This window comes from Pelophylax lessonae, assembly GCF_965119305.1.
Source record: "Pelophylax lessonae genome assembly, chromosome: 9".
NCBI classification, from domain to species: domain Eukaryota; kingdom Metazoa; phylum Chordata; class Amphibia; order Anura; family Ranidae; genus Pelophylax; species Pelophylax lessonae.
Genome location: NC_138776.1, coordinates 247,860,640 through 247,878,474, shown reverse-complemented (window position 1 = coordinate 247,878,474; position 17,835 = coordinate 247,860,640). Strand labels below are relative to the sequence as shown.

Below are 17,835 nucleotides of genomic sequence, written 5' to 3'. Positions count from 1 at the left end.
AGCTAGAGGCACCATCCCGGTACCGTGGTTTAGAGCCGACGGTTGGCTTTCCGTCGGTACCGACCGATGCGGCTCGGGAGCCGCTCGATCGGTACCCGGGGGTGCGGGAGGGGACGTCCCCCCCCGCCCGCCGCCTTCCGTGGCTGTTACCGGGGCTCCCGTCCCACCGGGAGCCCCGAGCACCCAGCCGGCACGTCCGCCGGCTGGATGGAGTCCCGATCAAAGCTGGAAACGGCTTCGATTGGGTCACCGATAACGTAACCCAGAGGCGGCGTCCATGACGTCACTTCCGGGTTACTGTGCTGCAAAAGGCGGCAAATTTGAAAAACGGCTGTATGCAAAATGACGTTTTCGGCGTTTTGCATACAGGGAAGTGTAGTGGAGGGGTTTGGGGTCTTTTAGACCCTCGATCCCTCCATAAAGTGTACCTGTCACTACATATTGGTGTCACAAGGGATGTTTACATTGCTTTTGACAGCAATAAAAGTGATCAGATTTTTATTTTTTTTAAAAAAGTTTAATAAAGTTAAAAAAATAAATAAAATAAATGGGAAAAAAAAAATTTAGCCGCCCCCGTCACCGTTAGCTCGCGCACAAAAAAAAACGTATACGGAAGTCGAGCCGCAAATGAAATCGCTGTTCAAACCACACATGTGAGGTATCGCCGCGATCGCCAGAGCGTGGGCAATAATTAAAAAAAAAGAGCTACACTCTAACTCTAAACTGGTAACCGTTAAATAAATTTAAAGCGTCGCAGATTGATATCTCTATTGACCGTAGTTTGTCGCCATCCCACGGGGGGGCGCAATTTTAAACCGTAACATGTTGGGTATCTATTTACTCGGCGTGACATCATCTTTCACAATATACAAAAAAAAATGGGCTAACTTTACTGTTTAGTATTTTTTAAATGCAGTGAAATTTGATTTTTCTAAATTTTTCCAAAAAAATGGCGCTTTAAAGACCGCTGCGCAAATACCGCGTGACAAAAAATATTACAATGACCGACATTTTATTCTCCAGAGTCTTTGCTAAAAAAATATATATAATGTTTGGGGGTTCTAAGTAGTTTTCTAGGAAAAAATACTGATTTTAAAGCGTGAACAAAAAATGTCGGAAATAGGGCTGGGGCTTAAGTGGTTAAATCAATTGCTGGGAAGTGACGTATGACGTCGTTCTGGTCCTCCAAGGCCATAGAGTCGAGGGCAAGATGGCCTTCCTGCCTGAGGGGACAGCAGACTGCATCGTTTTCCCCGCTACCGACAGCTCCGATAAGCAGGGAAAACGACCGGGAAGCGGCGGGGGGGAGGGGGGGGCAGCTTTCCCATCGCCCAATAAGGGTGATCCCGCGGCGAATCAGCCGCTGGGACCACCCTTAGGTTAAAGCGGACTGCCAGTTTAAAAAAATACCGGGGTTATGGCAGCTATTTGCTGCCATAACCCCTTTATTTAACATCAAAATACCGACCAGAAACTACGGCGGCCTGTCCATAAGTGGTTAATTTGGATGAGGGGGCATTGTCCAGTAGGAAAAGAGCCAAGGAGCCCCCTTAGCAGAGGAATGAGGGAAAGTATTGAAAAATTAGGTTGCAGTAGTGAATAAGTTAAAGTGGTTCTTCTTCAAAGGCAGAAGGTTTTTTGACCTTAATGCAGTCTATGTATTAAGGCAAAAAAAACCTGAGTGCAGCTCCGGCCCAGCTCCCCCCCCCCATACGCCTCATCTTGATCTAGTTCTGTGCATGAGAGCAACGGCTCTTGGGTCTCTGTCTCCTCATTGGCTCACACAGCAGTGGGAACCATTGGCTTCTGCTGCTGTCAATCACAGCAGGCTTTCTTGTGCATCATCCTTAGAAGAGGCTTCCTTCTGAGATTACAGCCATGCAGACCAATTTGATGCAGTGTGCGGCGTATTGTCTGAGCACTGACAGGCTGACCCCCCACCTCTTCAACCTCTTCAGAAATGCTGACATCACTCATACGTCTATTTCCCAAAGACAACCTCTGGATATGACGCTGAGCACGTGCACTCAACTTCTTTGGTCAACCATGGCGAGGCCTGTTGAGTGGAACCTGTCCTGTTAAACCGCTGTATGGTCTTGGCCACTGTGCTGCAGCTCAGTTTCAGGGTCTTGGCAATCTTCTTATAGCCTAGGCCATCTTTATGTAGAACAACAATTCTTCTTTTCGGATCCTCAGAGAGTTCTTTGCCATGAGGTGCCATGTTGAACTTCCAGTGACCAGTATGAGAGAGTGAGAGCGATAACACCAAATTTAACACACCTGCTCCCCATTCACACCTGAGACCTTGTAACACTAACAAGTCACATGACACCGGGGAGGGAAAATGGCTAATTAGGCCCAATTTTGACATTTTCACTTAGGGGTGTACTCACTTTTGTTGCCAGTGGTTTTGACATTAATAGCTGTGTGTTGAGTTATTTTGAGGGGACAGCAAATTTACACTGTTATACAAGCTGTACACTCACTACTTTACATTGTAGCAAAGCGTCATTTCTTCAGTGTTAAAAGATATAATAAAATATTTATAAATATGTGAGGGGTGTACTCACTTTTGTGTGATACTGTATAAATATATATATATATATATATATATATATAGATAGATATAGATATATATACTGTAGATAAAGATATATAGATATATATATCTATATATATATATATATACATATAGATATATATATTTATATATATATATATATATATATATATATATATATATATATATATATATATATATATATATATATATATATATATATATATATATATATATATTATATATATATATATAGATATAGATATACATATACATATAGATAGATAGATAGATAGATAGATAGATAGATAGATAGCTAGATAGATAGATAGATAGATAGATAGATCTATATATATATATATATATATATATATATATATATAGATATATATGTTTGGGGGGTTCTAAGTCATTTTCTAGCAAGAAATGCTGATTTTAACTTACAAGCAACAAATGTCAGAAAAAGGCTTAGGCTCCAAGGGGTTAGCAGGTGAAAACAGAGGAACCCCCTCTGCCTATGAATTGTTGGGGAATAGAAAGCTTCACTTTAAAACCAAGCTGAAGGAATTTCTGGTCAGTTTCCTAAATTTCCACAAGGTGGCAGTCAACCTGCCTGACGCTCTGCGCATGCGAGTTACCATAGCAACAGCTGGGCGGTGAGGAAACCACACTAGAGAGCTGAGGGATCTGGCTTCGCTGTATAAGGAAAACCCCGCCCCCTGAGAGTCTCAGAGCAACCGCTAGAGAACAAAACTTCAAATACTTTCTCCCTTCGGAAGAGAAGCGGCCATGTTGTTGAAGTACAGGAAAAAAAAAATCTACTATAGGTTGTAAATCAAACGATAAATATTTTCAAAGTTATATCTCGGATAGCTTTCCTTGAAATTATTATTTTTTGTATAGTTTGCCTTGGTACTGGAAAGTGGGCGGCCATTTTGTTGTAGCCTCAGAGAAACAATGAGAGGCTCTTGTAGCGCTAAGAAAAGCTTCCTGGAGGGGGTGTCAGTCCAGGGAGACGGTGCACATGGAGGAGGAGGTAATAATGTATTGTTATTATGAGAGAAGGGGGTCCCAGCACTCTGTGTGGACTGGATGGGGGGATGGTGTCACCTCCACACATCATCATCTTCCTGCTGTCCCCTGATGTGTGGAATATTGGATGGGGGCTCTGCTGGGGCTGGTGGTGAAGGGGGTGTACTCTACTCTCCGGTGTTCTATAATTTTTCTCGACCCATAATTCTGAACCGCGTCACTTCCAGTGCGGCCGAGTCCCTTCCGCGGAGGTGTCGTACGTTCACCGCGCGTGCGCATTTTTGTGGGTCGAGAAAAATTCTAGAACACCTTTTCAGGTCGTGCATCCGCCACCACCGCAATGGATTTCCCCCCCTAGTTTCTAAACTTTCACTTTACCGATCGGCCCAGTTTACTTCACCTTCATAACAACACCACAGAGTGAAATCCACCTCTAAGCTGCCGGAATCTTCTGTAGCCCATAGCAACGGTGGGACGCGGTGATATCAGGGTCTGCGTACACGCGCGTTTCCCTACGCGGGCGGGTGACGTCGTTTGTAGTGGTGGCGGGGGGGCACGGCCTGAAGCAGCGTTCTATATTGTTCCTCGACCCATAAGAATGCGCATGCGCGGTGAATGTAAAACACCTCCGCGGAAGTGACTCGGCCGCCCCGGAAGTGACGCGGTCCAGAATTCTTATGGGTTGAGGAAAATGAGAGAACACCGGAAAGCCGCAGACACGATGGGCGCTACAGAAATTTGTGTGTCGATGAGGAATAAAATTGCTGTTAGGGCAAATTTACACCATAGAACCGCAGTCCCAAGGCATTCCAGATTCTTTTCTGCATGCGCAATTTTTACGCTTTTTTAATGCATTCCAGTGTTTTTTTTAATGCTCTTTTGGTTCGTGTTTGAAGCAGTCCGGTGCATTTTTCCCCCTCTTTTTTTTTTTTTTTAACCTAAAATAAGGACTTGCGTTACAGTGCGTTTTTGATGCATTCCAGTGTTTTTTTATGCTTTTTTTGGTTCATTTTTGATGCAGTCCAGTGCATTTTTTAACACCTTTTTTTCCTTAACCAGTTCTGTACCGGAAAATTTTCCCCCTTAAAGCGGTTGTAAACCTAAAATAAAAAACCTGCAAGACAAAGGCATAATGAGCTAGTATGCATCGACACACACATTTTTTTGTTACTAGTAATGGCGACACTGCGACATTGTGGCAGACAGATCGGACCCCTAAATTACATTTTTGACACTTTTGGGGGTACCAGTGACATTACTACATTAACCACTTTACCACCGGAGGATTTTGCTGTCTTACGTTCAGGCCACTTTTTGCGATTCGGCGCTGTGCGACTTTAACTGACAATTGCGCGGTCGTGCGACGCTGTACCCAAACAAAAATTTACGTCCTTTTTTTCCCACAAACAGAGCTTTCTTTTGGTGGTATTTGATCACCTGTGCGATTTTTACTTTTTGCGCTATAAACAAAAAAAAGAGCGTTTATTTTGAAAAAATAACAATATTTTTCACATTTTTTTATATGAAATTCCCCCCCCCCCCCAAAAAAAAAAGTAAAAATCTAAATTTTTTTTAAATTTTTGGCCAATTTGTTTTCTGCTACATATGTTTGGTAAAAACAATCACAATAAGAGTATTTTTATTGGTTTGCGCAAAAGTTATTGCGTTTACTAACTAAGGGAAAGATTTTTGTCATTTTTGTTGTTTTTTTTTTTAACGTGTAATGGCGGCGATCTGTGATTTTTTTTTGCGGTACTGCGACCTTGCGGCGGACAGATCGGACCCTTGGCTGACATTTTTGACACTTTTGGGGCTACCAGTGACATTTCTACAGTAATCAGTGCTATATATATATGCACTGTTACTGTAAAAATACACTGGTAGTGAAGGGGTTAACTTTATTTGGGAGGGAGGGGCTGTGTGTGTCCCTAGGGGCGTGCTTTCTACTGTGATTGGCTGGGGCTTGAGCTGTAAGGACACTGATCAACGGATCTACATACTAGATCCGTGTGATCAGTGTCTTAACAGCAAGGAAAATGACAGGTGGCTTGTTTACACAAGCTGCCTGACATTCTCCCTCTCCCCCGCCGATCGCCGAGTGACCGGCGGACATCGGGTCCGCCGGTCACACGCGCGGGGGGGTCCGTGACCACGCGGGAGCGGGAGCGCGCCTCCGGGGGCGCGCGCTCGCTCCCTAGACCCTCACAAGCTAGTGACGTAGCCCTACGTCACTTTGCCTGTGAGGGGCTGACTGCCGACGTAGATCGGCGTTAGGCAGTCGGCAAGTGGTTAACCAGTTCTGGACCGGAAAATTTTCCCCCTTAAAGCGGTTGTAAACCTAAAATAAAAAAAAATAAAAAACCTGCAAGACAAAGGCATAATGAGCTAGTATGCATCGCATATTACTTAGAACGAAGCCCCGACACGGACCCCCGGACATCGCTGCGGGTGCTGACATGATCCCACGGCGTCTCTTCCGGGTTCGGCGGCTCCAGCGCTGTGATTGGCCGGAGCCGCAATGACGTCACTCCCGCGCATGTGCGTGGGAGTCATTTTCCGACAAGCTCCCGGCAAGGGAAGCTGAAGGTCCGCTGGACCTTCAGAGCGCATGCGCCGCTCGCGTGAGCGGCTGCATGCAGTGCAAATATCTCCTAAACCGTGCCGGTTTAGGAGATATTAATTGTACCTACAGGTAATCCTTAATATAGGCTTACCTGTAGGTAAAAGTGGGATACTACCGCTTTAATGACCAGGCCATTTTTTGGGATTCAGCACTCCGTTACTTTAACGGACAATTGCGCGGTCGTACGACGCTGTACCCAAATAAAATTGATGTCTTTTTTTCCCCACAAACAGAGCTTTCTTTTGGTGGTATTTGATCACCTGTGCGATTTTTTTAATTTTTTGCGCTATAAACAAAAAAATAGCGTCAATTTTGAAAAAAAAAAAAAACAATATTTTTCACATTCTGCTATATAACATTCCCCCCCCCCCCCCCCAAAAAAAATGTAAAAATCAAAATTTTTAACATTTTAGGCCAATTTGTTTTCTGCTACATATTTTTGGTAAAAAAAAATCACAATAAGCGTATTTTGATTGGTTAGCGCTACTATGGGAAAGATTTATGTCATTTTTATTGTTTTTTTTTTGTTACTAGTAATGGCGACACTGCGACATTGTGGCAGACAGATCGGACCCCTAAATTACATTTTTGACACTTTTGGGGGTACCAGTGACATTACTACATTAACCACTTTACCTCCGGAGGATTTTGCTGTCTTACGTTCAGGCCACTTTTTGCGATTCGGCGCTGTGCGACTTTAACTGACAATTGCGCGGTCGTGCGACGCTGTACCCAAACAAAAATTTACGTCCTTTTTTTCCCACAAACAGAGCTTTCTTTTGGTGGTATTTGATCACCTGTGCGATTTTTACTTTTTGCGCTATAAACAAAAAAAAGAGCGTTTATTTTGAAAAAATAACAATATTTTTCACATTTTTTTATATGAAATCACCCCCCAAAAAAAAAAAAGTAAAAATCTAATTTTTTTTTAAATTTTTGGCCAATTTGTTTTCTGCTACATATGTTTGGTAAAAAAAATCACAATAAGCGTATTTTGATTGGTTTGCGCAAAAGTTATCGCGTTTACTAACTAAGGGAAAGATTTTTGTCATTTTTGGTGTTTTTTTTTTTAACGCGTAATGGCGGCTATCTGCGATTTTTTTTTTTTTTTTTTTCGGTACTGCGAAATTGCGGCGGACAGATCGGACCCTTGACTGACATTTTTGACACTTTTGGGGGTACCAGTGACATTACTACAGTAATCAGTGCTATAAATATGCACTGTAACTGTAAAAATGACACTGGCAGGGAAGGGGTTAATTTTATTGGAGAGGGAGGGGTTAATGTATGCCTGGTGCTTACTGACGTGTGTGGGGGGAGGTGACTGAGTGACACAGGGACAGATCGCATGTTCAGCTATGCTGAACCCTGCAATCTGTCACTCCTTGTCACTTAGGAGATCCGCCCGCTCTGTTTACACAAGCGGGCGGATTTCCAAACTCGATTCCCCCGACGATCGGGGAAGAGCAGCGGCGATCGCCGCCGCTCCTCCCCTGGCCCGACTCCCGCTGTGACTCAAAACAGTGGGAGTGCGTCTCCAGCGGCGCGTGAGCGGCACCTACAGGGGGAGGAGTCCAGCGACGTAGGTCTACGTCGCTGGACGGAATCGAGCCACTTTGCCGCAGTACGGTCAACGTGACCGGTCGGCAAGTGGTTAATCAGTGCTAAAAATATGCACTGTCACTGTATTAATGCCATTGGCAGGGAAGGGGTTAACCCTATGGTTGATCAATGAGTTAAATGTATGCCTCATGCTTACTGACGTGTGTGGGGGGAGGGGGTTCTGTGACAGAGACAGAGATCGCAGGTTCAGCTATGCTGAATCCTGTGATCTCCTCCTGCCTATCACTGAGAAGATCCGCCTGCTTTGTTTACATAAGCAGGCGGGTCTTCTCACACTTTCCCCAACGATCGGGGAAGGGAGGCTGCAATCGCCGCCCCTCCTCCTCCAGCCCGACTCCCGCTGTGAACGTGCCTCCGGTGGCGCGCGTGGCGCCGGAATCACTAGGAGTCCAGTGACGTAGGTCTAAGTCGCTGGACCCAGGGGAGCCGCACTGCTGCAGTAATATTACTGTGAGCGGTCGGCAAGTGGTTAATATAATATCCTCATATTTCCTACATATTCACTCCTGATATTATCGTATACCTTTAGCATTAAATCTGATGTTGTGTTTTCTTCCATTTCCTATTGTTTTAAATCTGTTTTAAGCAATTGCTTTCTTATACATAGTTACATAGTTACATAGTAGTTGAGGTTGAATAAAGACAATAGTCCATCCAGTTCAACCTGTGTAGGTGTGTGTGGCCGTAATCATCTCACATAGCCCTGAATGTTCTGATCCTTGAGATGTACGTCTAAGAGTCTTTTGAAAGCCACCATACTACCCGCAGAAACCACCTCTTGTGGTAGAGAATTCCACAATCTTGTAGCCCTAACAGTAAAGAACCCCCCCGCTGCCTGAGGTTAAAACGCTTCTCCTCTAATCGCATTGTATGTCCTCGAGTCCTCATGCAATCCCTTCGACTGAATAGCTGTTTTTCTATGCCGAGATTCCCATTGAGATATTTATAAATTGCTATCATGTCCCCTCTCAGGCGTCTCTTCTCCAGGGAGAATAAATCAAGCGTTTGCAGACGCTCTTCATAATTTAGGTCCTCCAATCCCCAAATTAGTTTAGTTGCCCTTCTCTGGACTCCCTCCAGCTCCAACACATCCCTCCTGAGGACCGGCGACCAGAACTGGACAGAATACTCCAGATGCGGTCGGACCAGAGTTTTATAAAGTGGAAGTGGAGACACAATATACCACTATTTGTTTTATTGTTATGTATTACTTTCTTGTACCACAAATTTTACCTTAATAAAAAAGTTTGTATACAAAAATCCAACTTTTTTGGAAATCTATGACATTATCCTAGATGTCACCTCGGAAAACATAGAATTGTCTCCTGCATAATACCCGCTTCATCATACTTCACTTCCAAAGAAACGCTATCTCTAGTCACTGGCGATGTTTATTATAAATGCTGCTATACCTTGCCATTGGTGCTCGGGAACCATCCCAACGTAAGAGGAATTCACAGAGACATGGATGAGCGAGTTTGGGGTGGAGGAACTTGATTGGCCTGCCCTCAACTTTTTGGGATGACTTAGAGTGGAGACTGCGAGTCAGTGCCTGACCTCACAAATGCGCTTCTGGAACCATTCCCACAGACACACTTCTAAACCTTGTGGACAGCCTTCCCAGAAGATTTGAAGCTGTTATAGCTGCAAAGGGGAGGCCAACTCAATATTGAACCCTATGGACTAAGACTGGGATGCCATTAAAGTCCATGTGCGTGTAAAGGCAGGCGTCCCAATACTTTTGGCAATATAGTGTATAGTTCCTTTTTTGTTCGCCTAGACCAGTGATGGCGAACCTTGGCACCCCAGATGTTTTGGAACTACATTTCCCATGATGCTCAACTACACTGCAGAGTGCATGAGCATCATGGGAAATGTAGTTCCAAAACATCTGGTGTGCTTAGGTCTGCCATCACTGGCCTAGACATTAACGAGCAATTAACCCTTGCAGTGTGGGCACAGCCCTATCACAGGATCCTACCATGTTATCAGGTAGAAGAAATTGAGGCTCTTGTAGAAAGATATTTTTGATATTTTCTGTATAAATCGGTAAAGGCCTAACTACTGTAGATCCAACAGTAATATTGTTCAATTTAATCTCAGATAATACAATGTGTTGTTTCTATTATTTTTTTTTGTATTGTTCAGGATAAAAAGTTGAAGCATATTAAAACTGAAATTAAAGAGGAGGCAGAAGAGCTATGTGTGATGGGTGATAAACCGTATAAAGAAGAGGAGATCCCTCCAGAGATCAGCACAGGTGAGGAATAAACAGTAAATGCAGAGAAGAGTCCCAGATTCTCCTTTTTCAGTCACTACAACAATCTCTTATTTTTTGATGGCACCTAATGGAACCCCACAAAAACCTGCAAAAACGGAGTGCCAAAAAAAGGTAACATAAGTTACTTTGGTGCCAAACGCGTTGCGTCCCTCAGATGTGAATGCAGACTCAATCCCGAGAAGAGTCCCAGATTCTCCTTGTTCAGTCACTACAACAATCTCTTATTTGTTGATGGCACCTAATGGAACCCCACAAAAACCTGCAAAAACGCATTTGGCTCAGTGCCAAAAGAAAGGTACATAAGTTACTTTGGTGCCAAACGCGTTGCGTCCCTCAGATGTGCATGCAGTCTCAATCCCGAGAAGAGTCCCAGATTCTCCTTGTTCAGTCACTACAACAATCTCTTCTTCTCCCCCCTCCTCTGTCAGTAGACAGTAATGGGGGGACAGTGGGGGAGTCAGGAGCCATCAGCCTCTATTAGACTCCGGCTCTCCTCCTCACGTCATGTCATTGTGTAACCAGTCTCCCCCCCACACACACTCTCTGGGGTCTCTCATACATCTCAGTACAGGGGGCTTCACTCTCATCTTTATTTATAGACCCCGGAGACACCAGAGCTGCTCAGAGAGACGTCAAAGCTGAGGAAGAGGAGGAACAACATGTGAACTTACAGGAGGAGGCTGTTCTGGAGATCGGCACAGGTGAGTGTTGAGCAATAAACGCATAAAAGAATCTCACATTCTGCTACAGCACTTCCTCTGACTTCCTCCTCTTTAACCACTTGCCTACTGTGCACTTAAACACCCTTCCCATCCAGGCCAATTTTCAGCTTTCAGCGCCGTCACACTTTGACTGACAATTGCGCGGTCATGCTACACTGTACCCATTTGAAATTTTTATCATTTTTTTCACACAAATAGAGCTTTCTTTTGGTGGTATGTAATCATCTCTGGGTTTTTTATTTTTTACAAAAAAAAAGAATAAAGACAGAAAATTTTGAAAAAAAAAAAAAGTTATTTTTTGAAAATAAAATTTTCGCCTTCACTGAAGGGCGCTGATGAGGCGGCACTGATGGGCACTGATAGGCTGCACTGATGAGGTGGAACTTATGGGCACTGATGAGGTGGCACTTATGGGCACTGATGAGGAGGTACTAATATGCCGCAATGATGAGCACTGATAGGCGGCATTGATAGGTGGCACTGATAGGCGGCACTGATAGGCGGCACTGATGAGCACTGATAGGCGGCACTGCTGGGCACTGAGAGGTGGCACTGCTGGGCACTGAGGTGGCACTGCTGGGCACTGAGAGGCGGCACTGGCGGGCGGCACTGGTGGGCACTGATGGGCACTGGCGGATTGCACTGATGAGCACTGATGGGCAGCACTGATGAGCACTGATGGGTAGCACCATCAGTGCCCACACTCAGTGCCCATAGTGCTGTCAGTCAGTGCTTATCAGTGCCTAGATGAGCAGGCACTGATGGGCACTGACTGGCAGCACTATGGGCACTGATGGCGGGCACTGTGGGCACTGATGGGGGGGCACTGTGTATGTTTTTTACCTTTTATTAATCAGGGCACTTGTGATCAGTGCCCTGATTACATGTCTCTTTGTCCCTGGCGCTGTGCAGCTCTCCCTCCTTCCTCACACGCAGGCTCTGTGTGAGGAAGGAGCGCCGGCGATGAGAGATGATCTCATATGTTTACATATGAGATCATCTCTCATTGGATGATCCGATCACGTGGTGAATGGCCGCTGTGATTGGCCATTCACCACGATCTGTGATCGGCCGTGTCCAAGGGACACGGCCGACACAGATTCTCCCCGCTGCGCGCTCGCGGGAGCGCGCGGGGGGCGTGTCACTGGGAGGCCGTTTAAAAGCGGCCTCCCGAAAATTCGAGTCCGCGCTGCAGCCGTATATAGGCTATAGCGCGGATGGGAACTAGTTAAAAAAAAACATTTTGTTTCTCATCCATTGAGGAGCACAGGAGAAATAAGAAATCTAACAGACATGAAGACACCTTAGTAGGTGCCTCAGATGGAATCCAAGAGGTTAGCAGACCAAATGTTGTGAGACTATAAAGAGTTTGTTTCATCATAAAGTGTTAAAAAGACAAGCCAAGGCGTTTCGGGAGTTTTAGCAGACCCCTTCCATCACGGCTTAAAATTTCTGCTGATGTTCTCAGGCTTGAATGGTTTATCCACTTGCCAACCGCTCACTCGAGCTCTACTGCGGCAAAGTGGCTCGTTCCCGTCCAGCGACGTAGACCTACTTAGCTGGACTCCTCCCCTTGTGGGTGGCGCTCGCGCGCCGCTGGAGGCTCGCTCCCACTGTATTCAGTCACAGCGGGAGTCGGGCCAGGGGAAGGAGCTGCGGCGATCGTCGGGGGAATCGAGTGTGGAGATCCGCCTGCTTGTGTAAACAGAGCGGGCGGATCTCCTAAGTGACAGACAGTGACAGATTGCAGGGTTCAGCATAGCTCAACATGCGATCTGTCCCTGTGTCACTCAGTCACCTCCCCCTCACACGTTAGTAAGCACCAGGCATACATTAACCCCTCCCTCTCCAATAAAATGAACCCCTTCCCTGCCAGTGTCATTTTTACAGTAGCAGTGCATATTTATAGCACTGATTACTGTAGTAATGTCACTGGTACCCCCAAAAGTGTCAAAAATGTCAGTCAAGGGTCCGATCTGTCCGCCGCAATGTCGCAGTCCCGCAAAAAAATCGCAGATCACCGCCATTACTCGTTAAAAAAAAAAAACACCAAAAATGACAGAAATCTTTCCCTTAGTTAGTAAACGCAATAACTTTTGTGCAAACCAATCAAAATACGCTTATTGTGATTTTTTTTTACCAAACATAGGTAGCAGAAAACAAATTGGCCAAAAATTAAAAAAAATTTAGATTTTTACATTTTTTTTGGGGGGGGGGGGGGGGGTTTCATATAAAAAAAAATGTGAAAAATATTATTTTTTCAAAATTTACGCTCTTTTTTTTGTTTATAGCACAAAAAGTAAAAATTGCACAGGTGATCAAATACCACCAAAAGAAAGCTCTGTTTGTGGGGAAAAAAAGGACATAAATTTCGTTTAGGTACGGCGTTGCACGACCGCGCAATTGTCAGTTAAATTCGCACAGTGCCGAATCACAAAAAGTGGCCTGGACGCAAGACAGCAAAATCCTCCGGTGGTAAAGTGGTTAGTTAAACCAGTGCTTGTCAACTTCTGAGCTAAAGGGGGCCTCAAATGCGGGCCTTGACATCACCAAAGGGCCGCATGTAATTTCAGTATATGTAATGCTTTAGAGGATTGTCAGAAACTGCAGATCTAATAAAGGAAACGAGGGTCAGAGAGTGCGGACATGGTACATTTTTGCTAGGGATTTTCTGCAGAAGACAATACCAAACTGGGATCATGTCATCTGATGCTAGCAGAGATTAATACGATTACCCTAATCAATGTTCCCACTGCAGACTACTGAGGTCCGAGGGCTACACATCCTATACAAAAGGGCTGTTTCCAACCCTCGGGCCGCAGGTTGAGCACCAGGGGTTTAACCTTTTGGCTGCAAGAGTCATTTTTTGCATTTATTTTGCAATCCTTCTTAAAAAATCATTTTAGGCCTGAAGATTGCATAAAACCCCCCCCCCCCCCAAACAATATAGGTCTAGGACAGTGGTCTCCAAACTGGCCCTTTTATCCAGCCCTTGGGGCACTAGCCCTCCCACTGATATGAGACACTATTCTGTCAACTGACACCAACAACTGGGCACTATTCCTCCCAATGATGCCAACAATGGGGCACTATTCCTCCCACTGATACCAACAACGGGGCACTATTCCTCCCAGTGATACCAACAACGGGGCACTATTCCTCCCAATGACACAAACAATGGGGCACTATTCCTCCCACTGATACCAACAACGGGGCACTATTCCTCCCAATGATACCAACAACGGGGCACTATTCCTCCCAGTGATACCAACAACGGGGCACTATTCCTCCCAATGATACCAACAACTGGGCCCTATTCCTCCCAATGATACCAACAACGGGCACTATTCCTCCCAATGATACCAACAACTGGGCACTATTCCTCCTAATGATACCAACAACGGGGCACTATTCCTCCCAATGATACCAACAACGGGGCACTATTCTTCCCACTGATGCCAACAACGGGGCACTATTCCTCCCAATGATACCAACAGTGGGGCACTATTCCTCCCAATGATACCAACAACGGGGCACTATTCCTCCAAATGATACCAACAACAGGGCTCTATTCCTCCCAATGAAACCAACATCGGGGTACTATTCCTCCAAATGATACCAACAACTGGGCACTATTCTTCCCACTGATACCAACAACGGGGCACTATTCCTCCCAATGATACCAACAACGGGGCACTATTCCTCCCAATGATACCAACAACGGGGCACTATTCCTCCCAATGATACCAACAACGGGGCACTATTCCTCCCAATGATACCAACAACGGGGCACTATTCCTCCCAATGATACCAACAACGGGGCACTATTCTTCCCACTGATGCCAACAACGGGGCACTATTCCTCCCAATGATACCAACAGTGGGGCACTATTCCTCCCAATGATACCAACAACGGGGCACTATTCCTCCCAATGATACCAACAACGGGGCACTATTCCTCCCAATGATACCAACAACAGGGCACTATTCCTCCCAATGATACCAACAACAGGGCTCTATTCCTCCCAATGAAACCAACATCGGGGTACTATTCCTCCAAATGATACCAACAACTGGGCACTATTCTTCCCACTGATACCAACAACTGAGCACAATTCCTTCCAATGATACCAACAACGGGGCACTATTCCTCCCAATGATACCAACAACTGGGCACTATTCCTCTCAATGATACCAACAACTGAGCACTATTCCTCCCAATGATACCAACAACGGGGCACTATTCCTCTCAATGATACCAACAACTGAGCACTATTCCTCCCAATGATACCAACAACGGGGCACTATTCCTCCCAATGATACCAACAACTGGGCACTATTCCTCTCAATGATACCAACAACTGGGCACTATTCCTCCCAATGATACCAACAACAGGGCACTATTCCTCTCAATGATACCAACAACTGGGCACTATTCCTCTCAATGATACCAACAACTGGGCACTACCCTTCCCTGTCTGTCACCCCCCCTACCCTGTCTGTCACACCTCTTCCCTGTCACTCACAGCGCCGGAGCCGCCGAACCAGGAAGAGACGCCGAGGGAGCGTTGTCCAGACGACCGTGACGGGGCTTCGTTCTAAGGTAAGTATTTCAAAATGAGCTAGTATGCGATGCATACTAGCTCATTATGCCTTTGTCCTGCAAGGTTTTTTTTTGTATGAGTATACAACCGCTTTAACCCCTTCCCTGCCAGTGTCATTAGTACAGTACCAGTGCATATTTTTAGCACTGATTACTGTAGTAATGTCACTGGTCCCCCCAAAAGTGTCAAAAATGTCAGTCAGGAATCCGATCTGTCCACCGCAATGTCACAGTCCCGCAAAAAATTGCAGATCGCCGCCATTACTATTTAAAAAAATAACAATAAAAAAATGACAAAAATCTTTCCCATAGTTAGTAAACGCGATAACTTTTGCGCAAACCAATCAAAATACGCTTATTGTGATTTTTTTTTTTTTTTTTTTTTTACAAAAAATATGTAGCATAAAACAAATTGGCCTAAAATGTTAAAAAATTTCGATTTTTTAAAAATTTATTTTGGGAATGTTATATATCAGAATGTGAAAACATATTGTTTTTTTTTTTTTTTTTCAAAATTGTCGCTGTTTTTTTCAAAAATTAAAAATCGCACAGGTGATGAAATACCACCAAAAGAAAGCTCTATTTGTGGGGAAAAAAAAGGATGTAAATTTAATTTGGGTACAGCGTCGCACGACCGTGCAATTGTCCGTTAAAATAACGCAGTGCCGAATCGCAAAATATGGCCTGGTCAGGAATGGGGTAAAATCTTCCGGTCTTAAAGTGGATAAAAATACGCTCATTGAGAATTTTTTTGTCAAAGACATGTAGCTATAAATATTTTGGCCTAAATATATGAAAAAATGTGAATATATTGGATATTTTTTAACTGTCAAAGTAGAAAATGTCAATTTTTTGCAAAATTTTTGCTCTTTTTTTTATTAATATCGCAAAAAATAAAAAGCGCAGAGGTGATCAAATACCACCAAAAAAAAGCTCTGTTTGTGGGAAAAAAAGGACGTAAAATTTGCTTGGGTACTGCATTGCATGACCGCGCAATTGTCAGTTAAATTTGCGCAGTGCAAAGTTGAAAAAAGTTGCCTGGTCATTGAGCAGCCAAATCTTCCAGGGCTAAAGTGGTTAAACAAAAAAAAAAAACGATACTTTAGTATCCCTTTGACTTTTTTTTTTTTTCATCACATAGGCAGAGTTGTCAAACTCGATTTAATCGTGGGCCACATCAGCAATATGATTGCCCTCAAAAGGTCTGATAGTATCTGTAAGGCTGGATGTCCAGAGCATCCCCTACCCTTACATAAGGTGTCAAGAGCCTCTCCACCATCAGAAATTGAGCCCCCCCCCACCCTCCATTACAGTGCTCCCCCCTTATCTTGTGCTGCTGCTAGGAAGAAGCATTGCTGGAAAGCAGAAAGTACAGGGTCTGGAGGAGAACCAGAGGAGGGCTGGAGCTCTCCTGCAGCTGCAGGAGAGGTGTAAGGGCCATATGAAATGGCCTGGAGGGCCGGATTCGGGCCGTGGGCCTTGTGTTTGACACATGTGACATAGGGGGACAGACAAAAAAAGAGCACCTGTACCTTTTTTTTTTCTCATTTCCATTTATTTCTTTTAGATGGACAATACAGTTTTCAAAATGAGGACAAATCTGCCACCACATCAGATCAGTCCGAGTCGTCCAAGAAGCCTTTTATGTGTTCGGAATGTGGGAAAATGTTTCATCGAAAGTACAGTCTTACCAAACACCAGAGACTTCACACGGGGGAGAAGCCCTTTGCGTGTCCGGAGTGCGGAAAGTGTTTCTCTGATCGATCCAATCTGAACGAACATCAAAGGACTCACTCAGCATCGGAGTTCTTTTCATGTTCTAAATGCGGAAGACAGTTTCATACGTGGCGGATTTTAGCCACACATCAGAGGGTTCATTCGGGTGAAAAAAGAGAAATCGAATGTCCTAAATGTGGTCAAATTTTTGCAAAGGAAATGTATCTTAAAAAACATTTGACGAGAGGCTGCAGCATGGGCTGAACTGTGTCAAACATTCGTAGAAACAGCCAAGAACTATACATGCGCCCAGGGTGTTTATATGAGTCATCTTTGAGTTAGCATATCTGTCCAGGAAATGGATGCTAACCCTGTATGATGCCTGAACAAAGATGGCACCTTCTGTTTTTTTTTTTTTAAATACCATTAAACATTAAAACAAGCTTCTGCGTGGACTTGTTCATTTCACACACTGGTCTCATCCCACTGCCCCCTACCTAACCCAGTTTTAATTCAGGCGGTTGAACTACAGTAGTAACTTTTTAGTAGGACTCATTGATTGCAATGCTGGAGTTGTAGAAATTGTTAGGTAATCACCAGGCCATCATCCGTAGTTGATAGAGAATTGAAAAGAAAATTTTGTCTGACTTTATAGTCATCGACCGATATCGGTTT

General features: G+C 44.5%; 1 protein-coding gene across 1 annotated transcript in view; it reads left to right on the top strand.

The window, feature by feature from the left end:
* Positions 1–17,835, top strand: part of LOC309564357 (uncharacterized protein) — a 1,447,080-nt gene that overhangs the window by 533,433 nt on the left and 895,812 nt on the right. Inside the window, exon 6 of the mRNA XM_082268984.1 lies at positions 9,987–10,098. Within this exon, the coding sequence (XP_082125110.1) occupies positions 9,987–10,098 (112 nt within the window). The remainder of the gene's footprint in view (positions 1–9,986; positions 10,099–17,835) is intronic.